Below are 24,203 nucleotides of genomic sequence, written 5' to 3' on the forward strand. Positions count from 1 at the left end.
ATTGTTTATTTCTCGAGTTACAGCTCTAGATTGTACTCGCACACACGGAGCGGCATAAATGAGACACTTTATTGCTTGTTATATTGTAGCGTACGGCCCCACAACCATGAAGTTTAGTTGTAGCGCAAGTGGTTAAAGAATATTTTAAAATAAATTCAAGTATATTATATTTACTTAGCAGCATAGACAAATAAAAAATATGTGTACTAAATTTCGCAATGGTATGCCATCATACCGATAGAATTAGTTTCATGAGCATGTCAGAAAAAACTGACTGAAATTTTAAAGTATTAATAACTAATAATAAACAAATTTAGAAGAAAAAAGGCCACTTAAATGATGTGAATTACATTAAAGTTATTTATTTAAAGACTGAAAAAGATTAAATGTGGAGTTACAATAATCTACAGTATTCTAGCGAATATAGATACATTAAATGGTTAGCCTAGATGACTAATTATTTTTTTTTAGATTGTTACTACAAAATAATAAATAAAGCATTTATTAAAAAGAAAGGTTAAAAGGTTTTATTTTGTAACAGAATAGGGGCAAACATTATTATATTTAATGGATTTGTTTTTGAATTTGGCTGTGAGTTCTGCCGCCATTTGCTTCCTGAAAATAAAATTTTAAATGCACATCATTTAAAAATCAAAACAACAGAAATTCAAGTTCAGAACAAAGAAATATTTTGGCATCTATCAAATGAAGTGTCACATTTTTCTTACATAGTTTTGAAATCTGATAATCATGGTATATTCACATCGCAAACAATGTTGAAAAGCTTAACGGTTTAACTTGATTTTGTTTAAATATGCACAATATTATAATTAAAAAAACATCTATATAGTATATCTTTAAAAATGCAATGCATGAATTCTTATTTTAACATGCAAATATGATAGAGTGTTAAAAAAACATACATTTAAAAAAATATTTAATAATGCATTACACAGATTAAAGTTTCACTTACCATATTTTTAAACTGGAGATGACAACATAAAAACAAGCTATTTCTTGCAAAGAATTTGAGTTTTTGATTCACTTCTAATGTTGGCGTAAAAATTGCATTTTTGGGATGATCACAACATGAAATTTCCCGACTTTGCCTAAAATCCCTACATTTTTGGTCAATTTTCGAATTCCCTGCCTTGTCCTGCTTTTCAGGTAGCTTGTCGCCCTGATTAATATTTCTCACAACCTTTTTGTTTGCTCTCTTCTGTATGACTTCTCTATTTCTCATTTTTTTTTAAACCCTCTTAAATAAAAGAAGCACATAATTTTGACTTTAAACAGGTCAAACCAATTACCATATTAATTACGTCACAGACTTGCTCATTCTCTTTCATTGAGTATGTCAAAGAAGAAAGCCCTCTGGGAATATGCTATGTGCATACTTAGGTTACCACAAAAATAATTTTTGGCAACATTGTAGATTGTCACATAATTTAACAGTTTTCATGGCTTTTCGGTAGGGGACCAGTTAAAAGAAAGTATCATGAAAACAATAATTTTCTTGTTTAAAATGTATAAAAGGGTGACATTTATTCCATTTAATTTTAATACTTCAACATATCTTCATAATCAAAAGGAAAACCAAGTGAGGTTTTACCAAGTACCAAGAGTAGGAAAAATGGTTTCTACTAAATAAATTATTGAAGACCTTACAATATTTTTAACACAGCTTCAAAAGAATTTAAAACAGTGACATTTATTACATTTAATATTAATACTTCAACCTACCTTCATGATCAAGGGGAAAACTTCCTTTATCTGGAGGAGTAGGAAAAAATGGTTTCTGCTGAAATGTTACTGAAGACATCACAATATTTTTAACATAGCTGCAAAGGAATTTAAAATGATTAAAATGATAAATAACAGTTTTTAATCTATTTATTGCAATTCGGAACTACTCTTATAAGCGCCCTCAGGTTGCCAAATTTCTTGCCAAATATTTTTGGTGAGAAACTCCCCACCACCATATTACTACCTAAATTTTCTGTCTACATTTCGAATTTTAAGCCTAAAATATTTCCAAAAACGCGGTTTGCACACATGCAAAACCACATTTTTAAGACACAAACAAATCCGAAACAAAAACAAAAGATTTAGATAGCAAAAACATAAAGTTTCTAACCAAAAATATCTGACAAGAATCCATATACACAGCGATATGTTTAAACTTAAAAAAACATCTACGAATTGTACATTCTAGGCAGCAAAGGAATCTACGAACTACACACACCTCGCTTCCATAAATTAGCATAACAACAATAAATTTCAAAGAATACCATGTACACAGCATTCTGTTTAATCTTAAAAAAAAAAAAAAAAAAAATCTATGAATTGCACAATCTAGGCATAGCGCACAAATCAACCATATAAACTAAATTACAAACAATTCAAAAAACAACAATCACAACAGAAATTCATAGTAAAAAAACAATGAACATAACATTCTACAAAATAAAAACAGTAAAATAAAATGTGCTTGCCATAATACATTCCTGAATAAAATTTCACAACAAGACAGTCACAAAACATCTCTGAACTAAAGTGCAATAATTTTGCTATATCACATGTCTTTCTGAGATTCAAAATTTCGAAAGTAACGATAAAAACTTCCTCCAAAGTTAACTTACTACATCAAAACCACAATCCAAATCTTAAACTTCGCTGACAGCCCTTACCAGCAACCATTTGACTGTAAATCCAACAAGAACTATCAGAAACGGCCTTCTTTGCCCGAGTTCTCATAGCAGCTCCGGATTTCGGACTCCGTTTTAAAAGTCCCACAGAAATTCCAAAAATATACTTCAATCCTCATAAACACACCCGTGAACAAAAGACTAGTTAACAACTCCAACATCGTACCTTTTAATACTAAATTTACTTTTCACACAATCTAAAATACGTGACTGAAGTCTTGCCATCACGGCTATCATTGCAACATTGGCCATTTCAAAACACGCACAACACGAGCAAAAGATTTTTCAATGTCAACAGGGTTGCCATATAACACACAATCGCGCCCAAAACCAAAGCAGAACACATATTGCTACATTTGGTGAAATTAGGGTGCATATAAGAGTAGAGTCAAAAGTCGTTAATACGGACTCGTCGGGACATCGGTGATTCCGGATTATAGATCATCAGTTTAAACCTCGTAAGATGGCATGCAGAAATTCTAAAATTAAAAATATAAAACCGTAATTTATGAAGTAAAGAACAATTATAATCTAAAGGGTATCAAAATTTACAAAAAAAAAAAAAAAAAAGGCTTAATATTTATTTGTTTACTTTATTAAACATTTTTTTCAATGTAAGTTGTTTCGTTTTATGTGATAATACTTTCTCTTTAATTCTATAAACAGACAAAATTTCTTGTTCAGTTACAAAGTTCCGCTGTTCAAGTCCCGTAATTGCTGTGCCGAGAATACCGACTAACTTGTCAATCGAAATTTTTTCATTTTCACTAACCTCTCTGTCACCTTCTTCATGTCTTTATCCATTTTTTGCAGCAATTCCACTTTTTGTTTGACGGACATCGAAACATACTTTCGTTTTGTAGATCCTTTGCGAGCTCCAGCATCGGAAATTCTATTTGACATAATCGAAGGTTCAAGTTTACTTTTATAAAATTGCTCTTACAGTCTGCAAAAAATAATAAGTCGCATCCAATTCGAAGATTAAGGAGCAACACAATCATCAACATTAACTGAAATAGATAATTAGATAATTTTAGCTTATACCGTCCGTTATACATTAAACGCGCATGCGTAAACGCCTATGCGCATGTGTCAACGCGGCGCATGCGCAGAAAGTTTTTAGCTTTGAGGTCCGGATTATGATGAACGACACAGTCAGAAGTCTTTCATCCGGACCTCAAAGCTACAAACTTTCTGCGCATGCGCATACCATGTTTACACATGCGCATTTAATGTATAATGGACGGTATAAGATAAGCTAAAATGATCTAATTATCTATTTCAGTTAATGTTGCAGATTGCGTTGTTCCTTAATCTTCTAATTGGATCTGGCTTATTATTTTTTGCAGACAGTTAAAACAATTTTATAAAAGTAATCTTGAACTTTCGATTATGTCAAAAAGCATTTCCGATTCTGGAGCTGCCAAAGGATCTATAAAGCAGGTTTCGTTTTGGCAATGTATCATAAGACTGCAAAAGCATTTTCAAACAAAAAGTGGACTTGCTGCAAAAAATGGATAAAGGCATATCCTTTGTTTCTCTAACCATTCTGAAATCTGTTTATCAATTTCCCGCTGCTCTGCACCGGAGGGGGGGGGGAAGGTGGACAACGTGCAATGAACTGGAAGTTGATCTGTCAGCACTATCCTTATCTCCAAGGCAGATGTTTTTATTTTATTCGGCTTATAATTTCTTAGTAAATGTAGTATTTCATCTCGATGTGCTCCATCTTTGATATGATTTAAATCAAATTCCTCGTCATTATAAATATCACGAATACACATCAAATAGTTTTCTGGTTGCAATTTTCTAATTTCGACTATGCGTAATGTACGCTTTACACATGTGCACTTTGAAAGAAATGTTTAATAAAGTAAAAAAATAAATTCTAAGCTATTTTTTTGTAAATTTTGATACTTTTAGATCATAATTGCTCTTTATTTCATAAATTACGGTTTCATATTTTTAATTTTATAATTTCTGCATGCCATCTTACCAGATTTAAACTGATGATCTATAATCCGGAAAAACTGATAATCCAGAATCGCCGAAGTCTCGAGTCCGTATTAAAGACTTTTGACTATACATACATTTAGAATAAGTTTTATTCTTTTTTTCACATTTACATATTAAATGGTATTGATCTCTTACACTCTCAAATATGCACTAAATTTTCTGATAAAGCACTGTGATCTGAATTATATTATTGTACTGTATTAGTTGACAGTTATTAAGTCAACTAATACAGTACAAAGTCCGAGATCCGGACTCGTCAGGACTTCGGCAATTCTGGATTTGGGATTTTTCCGGATATTAGATCATCAAAATGATCTAATGCCATCTTACTAGATTTAAATTAAAAATTTACAATAACACAGAAAACGTTAAAAAATCACCCCTTTGGAAGCAATTTAAAATCTGAAATCTTTCAGATTTTTTTAAAATGTTGTCTTTTGGTGAATTTTAGTGAATAAAAGCAACTTATTATGCAATTATGGCATGGCACTGAAATACCTGTCATGTGACAGATTTACCATCCTTGCCTTAGAGAGTCACGTGCAGGAAATGGAAGAGTTTAAATTTTAAAGCAATAAGTTGATAAAAAAATGTTTAATTGAATAAATATTAGTGTAGTTAAAAAATCCTGCTAATTAATGAAATTGAAGAATTGAAAAAGAAGATGTGAGATAAAAACTGAAGAGCTGGAGCAAGGCAGTATTTGGTGGTCATCCTCCAAACTACTTCTGCAGAATCTGCACTTATGTATTTTTTCCAATGTGCTGTGATGCTGTGAAGTTGTTACTGCAGATGATAAAGAACAGCTTTAGGTCTCTTTCAGCTGCTTTGTAAAATCAACAACAGAGAGAAGAACTGGAATACTTGGGTTATCATTCCTGATATCGCTGTGACAGTTTTTCGTATTACTGAAAATGGAGAAGTGATGGTCAGAATATTAAATTCTTTCCATATGACTGCATTTCTAATAAACCAGGGGCATTTAGTGGCATACCTAATAGTCATATTTTGTAGCTGCTCGATTTTAAGTAAGTCCGAATTACTGAGATATCCCCAGACAGAGCTGGCACAGGTTAGTCAAGGACACAACATGGTCTGGTAAAAATATATTTACGAGTACCCCATGGCTATTTTTGGTGGTACGTGAACACTGACTTTGTGCCATTTTTTGACTTGTTATTTTGGCTTTGTGTGGCGGTGATTTTAGCGCCAAAAATTGAAGCTACACAAAGACAAAATAAGTCAAAAAATTGCACAAACTTGGTATCTATGTACGCATTCACCTAGTTTCACTTAAATTACAGAATTGCACAAACTAGGCATTGTGCACTCCCTGGACTTCATCCATGTACACGTCAAACTATTTTCACTTAAAAACAAATGAGAGATAAGCACAAACTTGGCTTTGCATACTCCCTTGACTTTGTCCATGTACACATCGATATATTTTCACTTAAAAAGTCAAAGGAGCACCCAGTTCTAGGTAAAAGAATATTTATGGGACATTCAACTACTCAGGTTACCATAAATGAAACAACAACTTCGCGATAAATGAAACAACAACAATACGAAAATACAACGGGTACCCTTCAGTCTACTCTAACCCATAGTCTTACTTATATGTGAATAGTTTGTGATCACTAGCTGAAACATTATTTTGAGAAATTAAGGGGATGAGTGCAGTTTACCCACTCAAAATTTAGAAATTATAAGTTTAATGAAGGGCCGAGATATTTGACTTAAATTTTTGTACGAATTATTGATTAAAATTTTGGAATAAATTACTTTATTGCAAAGAACATTTTGATGATATTTATTTTGTAACAAAGCAAGGCTTAAAATAGATAAAAAATAATATATTAGGAGAAAATATGGAATATGTACTTCAATATTTAATACAAGACCTATGCAATTAAATTTCAGAAATATAACTGTCTGACAACAAATGTGAGCCACCGTCCCTCGACCACACTGTGAATTATGTTTCACAAAACCTTGTATTCTTGGTATACCAAAAGAAAATCTGATATCAGTAAATGAGCATTTAGCTTCAAAACTGTAAAACCTATGTTTTTACCTCTACTTTTTTTTTTTTTTTTTTTTTTTTTTTTTGTGTAATAGAATAACAAAATTCCTGCGTGTGCAGTATAAGAAGCCGACATGTCTGCAGTGTTCTAAACACAAAAGCAACAACTATATATACATAACTCGGAAGTTTAGACCATACTGCAATTACTAGTGTCTAGTATTTAAGTTTACCTTTTAACAGCCTATCCGAAATGACGTATTTGATCTATTTCCTACTAAAATTTAAATATTAATATCTGCATAGTACCGTAGTGTTCTCTTAAAATTTTTCAAATACTAAAATCACACACTCGTGTCAGTTAGTTGTTAAATGTAGCAGTAATTAATTAACAATAATTAATAACTATGCTTAGGAATAACAATAATTTCTGATGCCTTTCAGCAATTTAATACAAAAAGACGGCCGTATATAGTTACTACCTGTAAAAGTCTTACCTAACAACACATAGTTTGAATGCCGCGAAATGTAAACAAACGGTAATACGTCCTATCGATTCAGTTCAGTGATAAAGTTATGATATCCTTTAAAATATATAAATAACAAATTCAATAGCAATATTATCAAAGTAAAGTAATTTATAAAGTTTGCCTTTCATTATTAACACGAATAAATAACAAATTTTATTAATCTGCAATTAAGGCTGAAATTAATGATAATGTGAATGGCATCAGTAGGTAAATGTTTTGTAAAGAAAGTTTGGTGTTCTATGTTGTGTTATTTACAATGTCTGGCATTTATGGAAAGAATTCTGCTGACATTGATAAACTGACTGTCAGTCGCAATGTGACTACTGCTTCAGGATCTAGATATTTGTTTTGTTGGTATACGTTTGCGTAGGAAGCTGGAAACTCTACGGAAGGAGATGAAGGCCTCACCTTCACAAATTTTCAAGTATGTGTTTATTTCATAGCTTTGGTGTCTAAATTTAAGTGTTGTAAGGTAAATATGTAAAACGAAGATTTCATAATTTTTTTAAAAACCTTTTACAAGATGTTTCCTTTTCAGTAAGTGATATTTGTTATTATTTTTATTATCCGTACGCGTTTGTTTATTATTGTAAACATATGTTTTTCTTTTGGTTTTCCCATATTAGACCTTGTACCGTCATTTAAAATGTTGTTTAACATTTCAGAATTAAAGCGTATTATCAGATTGATGTTACATCTGATTTCTACACAGTTACCGTAATTTTGATTATCGCTTATCTCATAAGGTTGAATTTCAGAGTGGAAAAGAAATTTTTGTTGCTAACAGTTTTGGAAATTGTATGATATCTGTTGATTTGTTTTTCGTTTGTAAGCGTAAATGTCTTCATCTTCCGGGTGAATATATATATATTTCTTGTTTAACTTTTTTTCACACTTTGCTACTGTATGTTTTAATTATTGTTCTACTGAAATGAAAATTAATTAATGTATATTTCTATTTTTTGTAACTAAATGGTATTTAAATATTGTACCTGAGTTGTATATGTATTTCAATACCATTTGATTTTAATCCATTTTATTTCATCTATCTAATTTGTTTCATACTTTTTTATAGATAACTGTTAATGTGAATTTAATTTCTTGCTATATATCTATGTGCTAGGTTATATTAGGTATCAAAGATCAGTTATGATTTTAAATACAGAAAAAAAAAAAAAAAAAAAAACAGTTGTTTATATATTGTGTCATATGTGCAGATGTTTGTGACTATCCTGCAAAACTCAAATATTTTGTATCTTTTTTCCTCCTCCAAAGGAAAACTTTTTGTGTCTGAAACTGCTGTCAATAATTTCGTACTTCTTATAGTAATTCAAATAATTTTATGAAGAAATGTAGCTGGAAATTCATTAAATATGTTCAAAACTCGATCAAATCCTATGTGTTTTAGAATATTTGAATTTACATCTTGTTGTAAAAGAGCAATTTGTGGTTTATTACAATGTAAATGTAATTTTTAATTGTCAAATAAAAGCTGTGTTCATTAAAGTAAAACTAAGTGCATTAGCTAAAATCCAAGCATTACCTATTTGAAATATTCTTGATCATTGTTTTGTTATTATACTCTTGATGTTTATTTATATATTTTGTTATTATACTCTATTAAAAAAAGCGTGAATTATTTTTCATATGTTTTTATGTATTTATATTTCTTGTGTGTGTGTGTGTGTATGGGGGGAAGAAACTTTTTTCAGCTTTTTTAAAAGCCATTAAGGTTCATATTTAAAAATGCAGTTATTTGTAATTTTTTTGTAATATTTCTGCACATCCGCAGAAAGTTTGTAGCTTTGAGGTGCGGATTATAGATCATTCCGGATTATCGGTGTCCAAATTAATGACTTTTGACTGTATACAAAAACAGGGCGTGATCTTTACATTATGGTAACTTGGCGAAAATTTGGCGACCAACTCTCCTACAGCAAACCTCTATTTTTTTTTCCCGCCGCCATTTTGTCTTCACGAAGTAAAGACATGTTTCTTTTCTTTTTATCTACTGAACACTTCTTCCAACAATCTACTAGCCGAATTACACTTATGCTAGAAATTTTATCTAACAAAACTGCTTAATCATGACAAATATTCACTGCAAAATTGGGAAAAAGTGCACAATACCATACTCCTTACGAGTTTTTCAAAATAACACGTACACATGAACCATGTACACGTCGACTTATTTTTACTTAAAAAAACATCCCAGAATTACACAAAAATGGCATTGCGCACACTCTTCGCTATATCCATGTACACTGCTTTTTTCCCATAAATTAGAAAAATTTCACAAAAATACATGACAATTTTCTGAATCTTTAAACCCGGTAAAAAGAACGTATATGAAATTACCTGATCGCGAAAAAGTATTTACCCTTTCCAAATATGAACATTTCCACATATAAAATAAATAAAATATCCAAAAACTTTTACCTCTAAATCATCTATTATATTATAAACGTCACCAACAAATTCATACCGCAAGCATTACAAATACTTAGTGTCAAATATTTAAATTATTTCCATGCACATTTACTTCAACTGAAACGTATACCAAATTGCTACAAACATAAAATTCACAAAATAACTATCATTTAATTAAAATATCACTAAACCATGTACACGTCGACTTATTTTTACTTAAAAAAACATCCCAGAATTGCACAAAAATGGCATTGAGCACACTCTTCACCATATCCATGTACACTCCTTTTTTCTCATAAATTAGAAAAATTTCATGAAAATGCATAACAATTTTCTGAATCTTTAAACCCGTTAAAAATAACACATATGAAATTACCTAATAACGAAAAAGTATATACCCTTTCCAAATATGAACATTTCCACGTATAAAAAAAAAAAAAAAAATAAAATATCCGAAAACTTTTACCTCTAAATTATCTATTATATTATAAATGTCACTAACGAATTCATACCGCAAACATTACAAATACTTAGTGTCAAATATTTAAATTATTTCCATGCACGTTTACTTCAACTAAAACGTATACCAAATTCCTACAAACATAAAATTCACAAAATAACTATCATTTAATTAAAATATAATTAAATTCAAAAACACTACTTAAAATATAAATAAGCACATACATTAAATTAATAAAAATTAGCTTACAATCCTAATTACTTTAAACTAAATCATTGCTAATAACAATTTTCCCAATAATACCAAATTACTTTACTTCCACCTTACATTTAGAACAATGCATAAAAATAATATCCTCAAATAATTAAAAATACTAACTTACCTAATCTTCTTCAGAATCATGATTACGTGTCCGATAAACTTTTCTTGGTACTTTTCCGTTTTGCCGGCGCAAGCGATAAAGTCGCCAATAATGGTACAACCGATGCCAAACGGAATATTCTCTCTGGTAACCTTTTACGCCTCATTTTCAAAACAAGTCGCAGCTTTTTCTTATCAGATTGATTGTTTCTTTCAATAGTGGCATATAATTACATAGAATTTTTATCAGATAGTTCAGTTTTATGTCTAAGGCCATTTTCGGTAATTAAGTCAATCAGGATGCAATCACAGCGCTTACCCGAAGCCGAAAATATAGAAAATGTAAGTCAAGGGTTAAATTCATCAATTCTAATGAGAATGCATTAGCGAAGTAAAGCACTGCAGCTTTACATAATTTCTGAGTAAGCTATTCGTACGAATTGAAATATTTCTTGCATTTAAAGTTGTGTTCGAAATTAAGATTTAACTTGAAATTAATGTAGATAATTACTGCGAGCATTAGATTTTTGTAGAGTAGTTTACGTGAGATGAGATCGCTTGGGGTCACGTGATATGAACCGGCGAATCAAGATGTTGAACCATGAAAGTATAGTAAATTCTTAAATTAATGTCTTTTTACAAATTTATTGTCTTTATTTATTGGCTTTTTATAAAATTTTAAGCGATATTAAAATGTTTATGCCTTCAAAAAAAAAAAAAAAAAGAATTTTTAGAACTAACATTTTTTTAAATATTTTTTATGTGTATACTATATGTTGTCGCCAATAAAGTCTGCTTGGCGAGATTTGCGCCGGCCAAACGGAAAAGTACCCTTTTCTTATTTCTGTTTCAGGATCTTTAAAATCATACTTATAGTTCACAGCAAAGTACCAGGTAAAATAAATAACTTAATAAAACATCTTTACTTCTGTCTCGCACAACCTTAAAAAAACACTTATTACTACCCCTTTCAATCCCACTAAATACCCATTTCGAATTCACTTTAGTTAGGGCCATGGGATCCAAAAATTAACGAACACTGTTTCACACAACACAGAATAAAGCCAAATACAAAATTTCCAGATTTTTTCCCGATTTCCCCCTTTTTCCGATTAAAGAACCGTAATTCGTCCATTAATATCACATGCCATATCCCATGATCTCTCATTTCCCTCACACAAAATAATGTGTAATCGGAACTGAGTACTGCTCACATTATTACCAAAGTCCCAGGTAGTAACCTTTATCTCCTCCAAAATGTCGCCAAACTACCAGTTACAATATTCTAAAGATCAGCCAAAACAGGATCCAAATTTTAAACTTCGCCGACAGCCACGTACTTCACATGCAACTATTCTACAACAAACGAACACAAATAAAAATTACTCCAGCAAAATAAAGTTTCAACATCAGAAGGGTTGCCATATAAAAAACATCATGCCAAAAACCATCGCAGAACACAAAATCATGCCCAAAACCAGTGCAGAACACATATTGCCACATTTGGCCTCTCAATACATCTGAGCGCATATGTAAGAGTAGTACCTAAATATATTTATTAGAATAAAAAAAAATGTATTGTATGAAATTAACCTTTCATCTAAATTTAAATAGTTAACTTACTTTTATGCTTCCTTTCTTGCATTACAGTTATCATAATTATTTTTGACATCAACAATAGTTTGTGGATTTTTTATGGTCCCTGTAATGGAATTGTACTAATTTTCTTTTGGGGTTTGCATTTTGACAAGGATTTTCTTCCTCAACTGCTGAAGTTTTTGTACGCATTTTGCTCTTTCGATGGAAAGCGAGTCATTTATTCTGTTTCTAGTACTAATGTTAGTTTTTTTTTTTTTTCTTAACTTCTAAATAAAATATGACATAGATATTTTTATTAAAAGTATTTTGTATTTTCCATTGATATTACAATTCTGGTGTACAAGAGAGTTTTGTCGTATTTTGAAGCTCCAATGCATTCTGGCTAGAATAACAGTTTCACTTAAAAAAATTGAGAAGTACTAGAAATAAATACTGGGTGAATTCAAGTCTTGATGTGTGCAAAACTTTTAATATCTTAAAATAGATACTTATAACAAACAGACTTTGCTAAATTAATAATTTACAACTGATCTTGGCAAAAAAAAAAAAAAAAAAATTCAACATCATAAACATTAACTTTTTTTTTTTTTTTTTTTTTTGTGCGTTATGTAGTTTGAGTATGTGTTTTTATATTTACTGTACATGCTCATTAAATGTTATCATTTTAAAGTAATTTTTATTTTTTAGAGAACGGTCAGAATTAATTGGTTGAATTAATCTGTTTCATTTTCAGTTATGCTTAAAATTTCTAGAAAAAGTTGCTTTACTTAATACAGTACAAAGTTCGTAATCCGGACTCGGCAGGACTTCAGCGATTCTGGATTAAGGGTTTTTCCGGATTATAGATCATCAGTTTAAATCTGGTAAGATGGCATGCAGAAATTATACAGTTAAAAATATGAAACCGTAATTTATGAAATAAAGTGCAATTATGATCTAAAGGGTAACAAAATTTACAAAAAAAAGCTTAATATTTATTTGTTTACTTTATTAAACATTTCTTTCAATGCAAGTTGTTTAAGTTGTTTCATTTTTTGTGCTAAACGGGTGTGTGTAAATATTAAATGCACATTCATAAAGCATACCAAAAAAAAAGTTTGTGGCTTTGAGGTCCGGATTAAATCTGGATAATGGATGTCCAGATTACAGACTTTATACTGTATTACAGGCTTCATGCATTATTATAATTTTAAAAGAAGCTATGAAATAAGAATAAACCTTCAGCCAAGTTTAAATACTGTACGATCACATTTGTTAGTCCAATTTCATTTTGGCATTTTGTGTCAAAAACTGTGAATGGCCATTTATTTTTCAAATTGTTGCCACCAAATATTACCACCCTGTGTTATATTTTAAGAAATTAAATAATGAAGAATCTGCGTAAATGTATGGTATGTCTCTCACATTGTTATAGAACAACGCTACCTAGAGCTGTCAAATTTTGAATAATGTAATCCTTCACCAAATATAGGCACCTGGAAGCCCTAATTTAGAATTTGGAATTCATTCTATTATCAATTTCATATTTTGCAACACTTTAACGAATTGGTACTATTTTGCTAGAGCGGCGTCAGTTGAAAATGCGCCGTATTTTTTTTCCCCACAAATTGTTGTCAAGTATAAAATTATTAAATAGTGATAGAGTTCAAATGACTAAAAAAATTATTTCCATAAAAAAGTTTTTTTTTATTTCTTAATTCTTAAAGAAAGTGGATTTTTCCTTTTAATATTTTAATCAACAATATCCTACACACAAATAAAAAGTAATAAAACAAAACAAATTTCAATCTAAACAGGTGGCATAAAATTACAAGGTACTTTTCCGTTTCAAATGCGCAAATATCGCCAAGCAGACTTTATTGGCGACAACATACAGTATACACATAAAAAATATTAACAAATTAACATTTGAATGGTAATGGTTCTAAGAATTTTTTATTTTGAAGGTATAAACATTTTATTATCATTTAAAATTTTGTAGAAAGCCAATAATTAAACACATTAAAATTGTAAAAAGACATTAATTTAAGAATTTACTATGCTTTCATGGTTCAACATCCTGATTCGCTGGTTTATATCACATGGCCCCAAGTGATCTCATCTCATGTAAACTACGTTACAAAAGTCTAATTCTCTCAGTAATTATTTACATTAATTTCAAGTTAAATCTGAATTTGGAGTACAAGTTTAAATGCAAGAATTATTTCAATTCATACAAATAGCTTACTCAGAAATTATGTAAAACCGCAGTGCTTTACTTTGATAGTGCATTCTCGGTAGAATAGATGAATTTAACCCTTCACTTTGACTGAGCGGTGTGATTGTATCCTAATTGACTTAATTACTGCAAATGGCCTTAAGGCATAAAATTGGACTATCTGGTAAAAATTCTGTGTAATTGTATGCCAATTTTGAAAGACAATCAATCTCATAAGAAATGGCTGTGACTTGTTTTGAAAATGAGGCATGAAAGATGGCAAAATATTTGTTGGATGTCAGTTAGGATGTTCACGGTGCGTATTGCGTTCTGTGCTTCGTAAAATGTCTGTGGGTGGTAAAGTGGGTGTTTGGTGGTATAGAACGAGAGAGCAGATGGTGGTTTTTTTTTTTTTTTTTTTTTTTTTTTTTTTTTTTTTTTTGTAGTGGTTGAGGATAGAAGAAAAGAATGTAATGTTTGTTGGATGTAATTCAATGGAATTATAAGTGGAACTATTTATGGTCAAACGTCGGAGGATACCGGCACTCGACGCCAGTATACAGATTCTAGTTCAGATAATTTGAGGAAGTTTTAGGATGCTGTTAAAGGATTTTGTATTACTGAAGACACGGAAATTTCTAAATAAGGTAAGTGGATATTTCCGTTGTGTGGTATTTAGATGCTGTAAGGAATTTCCTTTATTATGTTATTTCATTGTTTGTTTTAAAATGTAGTTTATTGAGATTATATATTTTTTATTTGGCTCTAGTGTAGAATTGGCTGTTCCTTTGACTTTTTAAGTAAAAATAGATCGATGTGTACATGGACGAAGGGATTGCATATTGCCAAGTTTGTGCAATTCTCTGATTAAGTGAAAATAGCTCGATGCATTCATGAATACTGAGTTTGTGCAATTTTTTTACTTGTTATTTTTGCAGCGCTACTACATAAATCCAAAATAACAAGTCAAAGGATTGCACAAACTTGGTGTCCATGTATCACCAATTTTCGCCAAGGGATTACCCGTAAATATATTTTTACCTATAACTAGTGCCAGAAACATATAAACAGGTACTTTCACAGCATTTTATTTAGGAAAAGGTAAAAGATTGTGAACTGTTCACTGTCTTCAGTGCTAAAGTTCATTTATGGAATGTTCATAAGACTTCCCCCCTTTAAATTTAATATTTCAGTTTGTAAGTAATATTTTTATGAGCATTGTTTAAGCATATTGTATGGCAGTTTCATTGTATTCATTTTTATTATGAATTTATATTTAAAGTAAGAATTTGTTAATGCAATTAGAAGTCTGGAATTAAACCAGAAACTTAATAAAGTAAGAGGAAAAAAAAACACATTTTCAGTTATATGAAGCATGTTAAAGAATTTTGTTTTATGTTTACCCTGCAATGAAATGAAGCTAAATGTCTGTCAAAATATCGTTAAAGTAACTGCCTATTACCATAAATTATACGATAGGAAGAAACTGTGAAGCATTATTCCAGTATCTTTGTTATTTTTTTTTTTCCAATGTCAGATTGTGAACAGTTACAGTGTAGCACAGTCCATTAATCTATACAAGACCAGATGTGGTGTTTTCTTTATTATGGAGGCACCTAATGGGTGGGCCACCATCACCTCCTATGAAGGAATGGACAGTTATAACCATGCCTTCTCTGGGATTCAAGCTCAGGCCCTTTGGTATTGCACTATACTGTCAGTCTCCTCTAACCACTATACTGTTTGGACAGCATTTTTGTTTTAATACATGTTTAAAGTAGCATGGTCAGATTTTTTAGAAAAATAAAAATAAATATATTTGTTTTTCATCAATTTTCTTGGTTTTTAATCTCAAAATTTTTTCTAATTACTTTAATTAATTGATGAATTGTAATAATTTCTTCTATTTATTGTATTAAGTAAACACATCTTTATTTAATACTTTAGTTGATGTCATAATTTAATGCATGAAATAAGTTTTAATTAAGGCTAATTATTTCAGGGCCTCACTAAGCATTTATTGATGGCTTTAATTCAGAAATGTTATACACAGTCAAAATTAATTCCCTACTTGATAGCATATGCTTGTGGAATTTTTCAATTTAATTAGTATATTTTTTATCTTTATAGGGAAGCTGAATCACTGAAAGCTTCTTTATCAGGTATGCTTATATAAATCTGTTTTAAAATTCTGTACGTTACAGCTTATATAAATGATATGATAATCATCTGTGTTAAAATATTAATGAATTAGGAGTTATTTTCAGTTTCACTATAAATTAAACGCTGTATTTATTTCCATAATTTTAAAACCTGTGTTTTTAAAACTTAGGCACTCTTCTGTTATCAGGACCGGATTCTGAAACGTATGAATGGATGTATGTGTGCATGTATATATGTAGGTATGTGTATGTATACTCATATACCTTCATACATATTGGAATCCAGTCCCGATAAACTTATATTTTTTCCTTTGCTTAAATCACACTCTTTAGCACTGCAAACATTTTTAATGTGAAAATTATATTGCTGTGTAGGGTATTAAGCTGCTTAAAATTTTATATGTTACTTGAACAAAATATTTGTAAGATTAGGATATGAAGTATTGTTATAAATGAACATTAGCTGTATAAGAAATAAATTGGAAATATACCTAAATGATTTTTTAAATGAGATTAATGAAATTTTTTTAAATTAAAAATGTAAAAGGCATTTTAATCATGTGTGTATTGAATGTGTTTACACTCTGACTTCACATCAGTATATTTTTGACTAATACCTAAAATTATTTCTGACTCTAATACCTAATATTTTTGTCTGAATATAAACTGAAAATTTATTTGTGTATTTGCTGTCAGAACTCAAAGAAAGTTTTGTTAAAAATAGGAAGTTTTAGAGTGTAAAAATTTTGTATATTTCTATGAAGTCTTTTTGTACCTGTAGTTTCAAAATGGCTTTAAGGAAATCATTAGCAAATGCTTAAAAATTGCAATGCATTTTAACATGTATGTATCAAAAATGGTCTGTTTTATAAAGTGTTTTGTACCTACCAAATGAATTTTTGAAGGTAATTGAAAATTACTATGAATTCATTGAAAAGAAAAACTGCTACAAATTTAAATGGGCTGAGAATACTGGATTTTAGTAAACATTGGGAATGTAATATTTTCCCAAGGAGGTTAGAATAAAAGGAGAGAGTGTTTGAGTTTGTTTCACCGTTATCTGAGAATGTTTCTTCTGTTATCTGAAAATGAAACCTAACAAAGCGGCGGCGGCATTTGTGACTCAGAACATTGCTTCATAGCACTGAAACATAATTGTTTCTACAATGCTCCATGCATAAATTTTACCGTAAAATTATATTAAATTTATGATGAAATTCTTCGCTTTTGCTAAAATTTTGTTTTAAAGTAAACAAAGTGGGGCCATGTTTGTGACTCAAAACATAATTGTTTCTATGATGTTCCATGCATGTATTTTACAGTAAAATTATATTAAATTTATAATGAAATGCTTCGCTTTTGTTAAAATTTTGTTTTAAAGCAATAAAGATGATATCTATAATATACCATGTGCAGGAAATTACCAAGAAATAGTGGGAATTCTAAATGCATATGTATATCATTAAAGCCTTTAAAATAATGTTTCTGCATATTTTAAGGAATTGTTAAAGTTTTATTAGCTACCATTTGAGTGTTTACTAATTTTTCCTTTAAAAACAGATATTTCTGATTTATTTACAATATTATCAGAATTTATTAAAGAATCATATCATATAAAAATGTTTCAGGAATAGGAAAGTTATTTTATTTTAGTACATGTAATAGTTCAGCTTTAAGTTGTAATATTGTAAAACAGAAATCACAAATTTTTATTGGCTATAGCTATGCTATTGAAATAGCTGATTATGTGAGCTAATTTCACAAGACTAGTAGTTGTTGCAAATGATATTTGTTTTCTTTTTTTCTTTTTCTATTTTTGAAGCATTTTATTGGGATATTTTACAATTTTAAATAATTTAATTCTGAATTCATATTTAAGAAAACACTTAAATTTTGCACACTTATCTTTATTCAGTCAAATATCATCATGGAATCATAAAATCCAAAATGGTAAACAAATAGAGATAAATATTAAACAGCAAATATATTTGCATAATACATGTCAAAAGCAACAGCTAATTAAGAGGTAGTTGATTCAGATGGTTGCTCAGCTCAATGCATCTCCAAGTTATATTTAAAAAATTAAAAGATCATTTAAATTCTGTCCTAACTTATTTCTAATGTTTATCTGTGTGTAATGGGAAAATGTCTCCATTTGTTACTGAATAAAAAAAATGCAACAGCGAAAAAAAATCATGCCCATTTGTATTAAAATTACTCAGAAATTGTCTAGTATTTTTATAACAGTACTTGCAATGCTGCAGTTACAACTGTTTGTAATGCATTTCAAAAGGTGTATCTATGTTTTATAAAAAATAACTAATATTCAATTGCAGTTCAAATATACCCTTGGCCATTTAAGTGGAAAAAATGATGTTTTTAAGTAATTGAAAAGAAAACTATAAAAGGGAATAAATATCTTTATAGCATTAAATGAATCCTTTTCATAACCAGCAACCTTCTAACACCGAGAAAATATTAAAACAAAATAAATCTATGCAAATTTAATGATTTAATTTTATACTTGTTTCATATTTATGAAACTCAAAGAAATTTCCTTGAATTACAGAAATTACGTCTTTCTATGTATTTAATTATGTATTTACTTATTTTTATTGCTTTATTGTGTAGAAATCTGTAAGTTGATTCAAACAATTTATAACAACAGAACAGTTTATCTTGATCAAATGCTTAAATCATATGAGTCATAAAAATAGTAATAATTAATTCTTACTTTTCAAAGAAATTATGATTTAAAATCTTTAAAACATTCAAACAGTATAGTTTAAACCCTAATATATATCATTGTATGTTTAGGAACAAAGCTACCAGCTATAAACAGAAAGATGTATTTAATATAATTTAATTAATTTTTTTTTTTTTTTTTTTTGGTTGGTCACATATGGAAAGAAAATATATAACACCATGATATTTTACTGCATATTTACCAAATTACATAAAGAATTAATACTTACGCATGAAGAGTAATTCCAGGTATTTTTCATAAGTTCTATTCATACATCCATGTACAACACAAGATCCCATGCTTCAAAAATAAATAAATAAATAAAAAAAAAGTTGTATGACAAGTCTTCTTGCAAGAGTCAGTGATTGGAGAAATATAAATGCTGAGGATTTCACTTTTTGAGTTGAACATTCACTCTTTCTATTCTAACCTCCTAGTATTTCTTCTTTCTCCTTAATTATGAAAAATTTAAATTTATTTTCCTGCTGTTCATAATCATTTAAGAAAATGAGTGGAAAATCTAAAATTAAGTAAAAACATATCTTTAGTTTGGCATAGATTTTTAAAACTATTGATTTCAGGTGCAATCAAATGCAGGCCTGTTTTCTTCAGGGGCAAAACTTCTTTTCCAGTTATTCAAAATCTGCTAGACCTTGCACTTACTAAGGTTATTTTATATTGGCATGTTGCTCCTCTGTTGAGGGGGAAGTATTTTGATAAAACTTGCCTTAAAAAAAATTGCATGAATAATTTGTATTGTGTATTACTTAAAATAGAAATTTTTTGTTTGCTAAAATTAGGTGAGAGCCTATCAAGTTCTGATGTCTGGCAAAAGAGGCAAGAATTGTGTCATCTATTTGAATCACTGCTTTTGATTGATTTGGATTATGCCTTGGACAAGAAAGTTGAACAGGATTTGTGGAGTTTTATTTTCAGAAATCCAATATCAGCTTGCCAGTCAAAGGCTAGAGAACATAAGGTTTGATATTTCAGTTTCTTTTTGAAATGAGGGGAGATGTTACTTCTTGTATAGTTTAAAAAAATCTTAATAATACATTTCAAGAATGCTAATAGTGAAACATTTAAGTATTTGATTTTCGTATTTTAATAAGTTTTTGACATATTTGAGATAAAGTGCTGTTTTAAAATTACTAATGCTTTAAAAAGGTTTTGTGTAGAAATCTTTCTATTTGTAGCACTTTAATTACAAGCAGGAAGTCTGCATTCTTTACTGCCTTGTATTTTTTTAATCATGTAATTTTTAATTGTCTAAGAAAAATATTTGTATATATGTACAGAATGCTGCTTATTGTTAATGTTCATTATTGACTATTTTAAAAAGAAAGGTCAAGTTTCTACTTCTTCATGGCAAAGTTGAAATAAATTTTAAAAAAATAGTACAATTTCTAAAAAATCTCATAGTTTTATTAAAATTAAGTTTAATATTTTTAATAAATTTGCATAGTATCTATGTCAAAACTCATTATTAAACAGTGAACAGTCTGTTATTCTGTGGACAGCTATCTTAATATAGGTAGTTAATTAAAGTATAATTTTATAAAATAAAAGAAACACATTTAGGGAATGCAAATATTGCTTTTAAGTTGCTTAACTTGTTGCATTGAGCATGAAAGATAAAGATCTAATGATGCATTGAATGGTAACAGCCTTCAGAGTTGTCCATTTTGTAGGTTTCTTGGTTTATTGTTGTTTTGATTCTAAATACAATATTAAGAAATTTTAATTACACATATCAGATTTTTATGTCATGTGTTTGGGACTTGCCCTTTTATGTCATATTTGGTTATTTAGTTTTGAGTTTTGCAGTTTTCCTTTTTATAAAATAAAAATACTGTGCATGTATCTTTATTTTCCATTTAGGTAATTTTTAGTGGATTTTGTTTAGATTAATCAAATTCATTGAAGTAATTATACTTGTCTGAATTATTTTATGTTACACATAGCAATTAATCAAAAACATTTAATATGCATATCTAAGGTAGAAAGGCAGGGCAGTGGCAATCCTAATGAGCATTTAATTTTATTATTAGACCTGCCACTGGCTGAGAACCAAATTTAGGTACAAAAGGACTGTTGAAGCATTAGTCATTGAAAAAGTAAACATTTTGTGTTCTAGAAAAAGATCCTCTAATTCAAAGCTTAAGCTTAACCATGCTACTCATAATTCTTTATATTTTTAATCTAAAAATAAATTATAAGTGTTTTTGCTAATTATTTGTATATTTCTTTAGATAGATTCGACATTTTCACTGCAGAGTAGGTTCAAATCGAAAGTCTACTGGAATTTTGGCTGCATTTGTAAGAGGAATTCAAAATCTTATCAAAGAAAGCAAAATTCCTACTACATATGTCTGTGCAGTGGGTTTCTCCCACTACACAGACATATGTAGTAGGAATTTACTTACACAGGTACCGAACAAAATACAGAAGCTGCTTAAATGTAGAGCCAGACACTTATCAGTTATTATTAGCAACTGAAATTAAGAAGACTGTGCAAAATGTACTCATAGCAGTGTCATTAGTGCTTATGCATTGCTTTATATTATGACTTAATTTAAGCCTATTATTGCAGTACAGTGCATTCTAATTGTATTGTATTTAAAAAAATTAAGAAGAAATTGTGTTTTATAAAAAGTTATAAAAATTTTGAATAACAAGTAATGAAATTAAGGGAATTTATTCTATGGACCTTTTTATTGTTGCTTTCACCAATAATATAAAATTTGGTAGTATGTAAATTGTTTGATTTATTGAGTTTTAAATGAACTTTTCTGAATGACCAAATTTTGATCTTATCATGCATGCTTGTGGTAATTGAAAATTCAAAGAATTCTCTTTCTTATTCTCAGAGTAGAAATAGGAATTAGAAAAGAGTAGAAGAATATTATTTTCCCTTCTACTCTGACATCATCTTCCCCCATCTACTCTGAAAAATATGTAAATAAAAACTGGAGCTGGCATTCATGCTCATTCATGTTATTACACAATTTGTTTCTAGCCAACTGTCAATATCTCATTCCAAGATAACTTTTAAAACTATATTTTGACACTTCATCACTCATCTTTTTTTCATCTCTATTTTATGAGCAAAGGAGATATGTAGGCAATATAATCAAAGGGGATGATGAGGTAGCAGAAGACTGACAATTAGCAGCAGCATAGCAGAGTTTGCACTGGAAAATATGTGGAAAATGCTGAAACTCTTCCTAGAATCTTAGACTTGAAATTAGAGTGATCCATTAAATAATACTGATACAGTAAACCCTTGCCAAACATGGGGGGGGGAGGTTCATCATTAATATATTACATATTTGGCAAAATTATATTTCACTAAGTTAACTTTTTATAGAACAAAATTTTAGATATGATTCAGATTATGAAACTGCATATAATTTAAACAAACCTAAATATTTTTGTAATTGAATGGCTTTTTATTACAACTTAATAAGAATATGATAGCAGAATCTGGTGATTTTTGCTTTGGACATTAACTGACACACCTAAGTTTTGCTGTAAGGAAAGCACAGAGTTTTTGAGTGCCTCTCAAAAAGTGGCCTCCTTTTTCTTCATTTGAATCATTCAGATCCTATGCCTTTTTTAATAAATCATTTAACTGCATGCAAGTTAGAGATGCTTGATCTTTATCGCTGTTTTCATTGTCGACTGATATTATAAGATCATCCAAAAATTCACTCATTATTTCTTGATTAAAGTTTTTGATTTCTTCTTTTTCCATATCTAAAAATCCTTCCTTTCCAGTTGCTTTTACAATATGCATGATTTCTTTGGGTTCATTTTCAGTTGATGGACATCCTTTAAAGATATAGAGAACTTCTGGCCAAAGCTGATGTCAGAAAGCATTCAGTGTCAATGAATAAAAATTGAACCACATGTAAATGAAGTTCTAGCGTTGAACAAATTAAATGGCAAGAATTACGTGTATATGCTAAATTGCTTTTTGTAAATCCACTTTGTTGTATTTTAAATCTCATACTGTGTATAACAGGATGTTTCATAGATCATGGGACAAACTTGGAGGTATGATGGAGCTTACTAAAACATGCATTTTTTGTATAGGAATGTAGGGTCTAAAGTGACGGGTTAAGGCAGGAATGCAAAAAAACGACACGAGAGGAAAATTTGTGTATGTATAAAGTCAACGCAAAGTGCTTCTTTGCAGCAATACATTATTCACACTAAATATTCAGAAAAGGGAACGTTAACAGTAATAGGAACTACAGCTGTGATTGGCTGGCAATGCAGCGGTAGAGGGCGGTAGTGAGCCGGATGCATCAGAGGATCATTCCCAACTCTGATGTTGAGCGTGATGGGTGAGTTTACACACAAGGAAAAAGCTGACATGCATCTCATATATGGTGCTGCTAATGGGAACGGCAGAGCAACGCTACGGTTGTACCAGGAGCGGTTTCCGAACAGGCGTATGCCGAAGCATGAAATGTTCGAGGTTGCATCCGTCTCTGTGTGAAAACGGGTCATTTGAAGCCACCTCTGACACTAGGAGTGGAAGAAGAAGTGCATGACAACCTTGTGTTGAAGAATCCATCTTGAACATTGTGCATGAATCACCTCGGACAAGTACAAGAGCTATTGCATGTCGTCTGCAGCTGAGTCATTCCACCGTTTGGAGAGTATTGCATGAAAATGGTTTGCACTCATACCATTTGCAGAGAGTACAAGCCTTGCAAAAGACAGATTACCCTCTTCGAGTTTATTTCTGTCATAGGTTCTTGCAACAGTGTGCAGCACAGGCGGATTTCCCATCAGATGTGCTATTCACGAATGAGGCAACTTTCTCATAGGACGGCATCATCAATAACCACAGCATGCACATGTGGGCAACTCATTATCCACACGTCCACATGCATTCCAAACCCGTGTGGTGGGTTTGTTAATGACTACCTCATAGGCCCATACCTCTTACCTGCAT

At 30.2% G+C, this 24,203-nt stretch overlaps 2 protein-coding genes across 5 annotated transcripts in view; one reads left to right on the plus strand and one right to left on the minus strand.

Moving 5' to 3' along the window:
• Positions 1-7,304, minus strand: part of LOC118181908 (cytochrome c oxidase assembly protein COX19) — a 28,635-nt gene extending 21,331 nt beyond the window's left edge. Inside the window, exons 1-2 of one of the 2 annotated variants that reach the window (XM_035351142.2) lie at positions 7,248-7,304; positions 1,744-1,841 (exon numbers count right to left, since the gene is read on the minus strand). In XM_035351142.2, coding sequence (XP_035207033.1) covers positions 1,744-1,822 — 79 coding nt within the window. In that variant the 5' untranslated portion in view covers positions 1,823-1,841; positions 7,248-7,304. Of the gene's footprint in view, positions 1-1,743; positions 1,842-6,983; positions 7,146-7,247 lie in introns of those variants that run through there. The other variant, XM_035351143.2, reaches the window with a different exon arrangement.
• A 177-nt stretch (positions 7,305-7,481) lies between these two features.
• The window catches only part of LOC118181907 (uncharacterized), a 117,296-nt gene continuing 100,574 nt past the window's right edge, over positions 7,482-24,203 (plus strand). For 2 of the 3 annotated variants that reach the window (XM_035351139.2, XM_035351140.2), the window contains exons 1-3: positions 7,482-7,704; positions 16,457-16,488; positions 20,035-20,213. In XM_035351139.2, the coding sequence (XP_035207030.1) occupies positions 7,676-7,704; positions 16,457-16,488; positions 20,035-20,213 (240 nt within the window). In that variant the 5' untranslated portion in view covers positions 7,482-7,675. Of the gene's footprint in view, positions 7,818-16,456; positions 16,489-20,034; positions 20,214-24,203 lie in introns of all 3 variants that reach the window. The other variant, XM_035351141.2, reaches the window with a different exon arrangement.

The sequence above is a fragment of the Stegodyphus dumicola genome, chromosome 8 (assembly GCF_044657685.1).
Source record: "Stegodyphus dumicola isolate Sdum_Otavi_A_Nest chromosome 8, ASM4465768v1".
NCBI lineage: Eukaryota > Metazoa > Arthropoda > Arachnida > Araneae > Eresidae > Stegodyphus > Stegodyphus dumicola.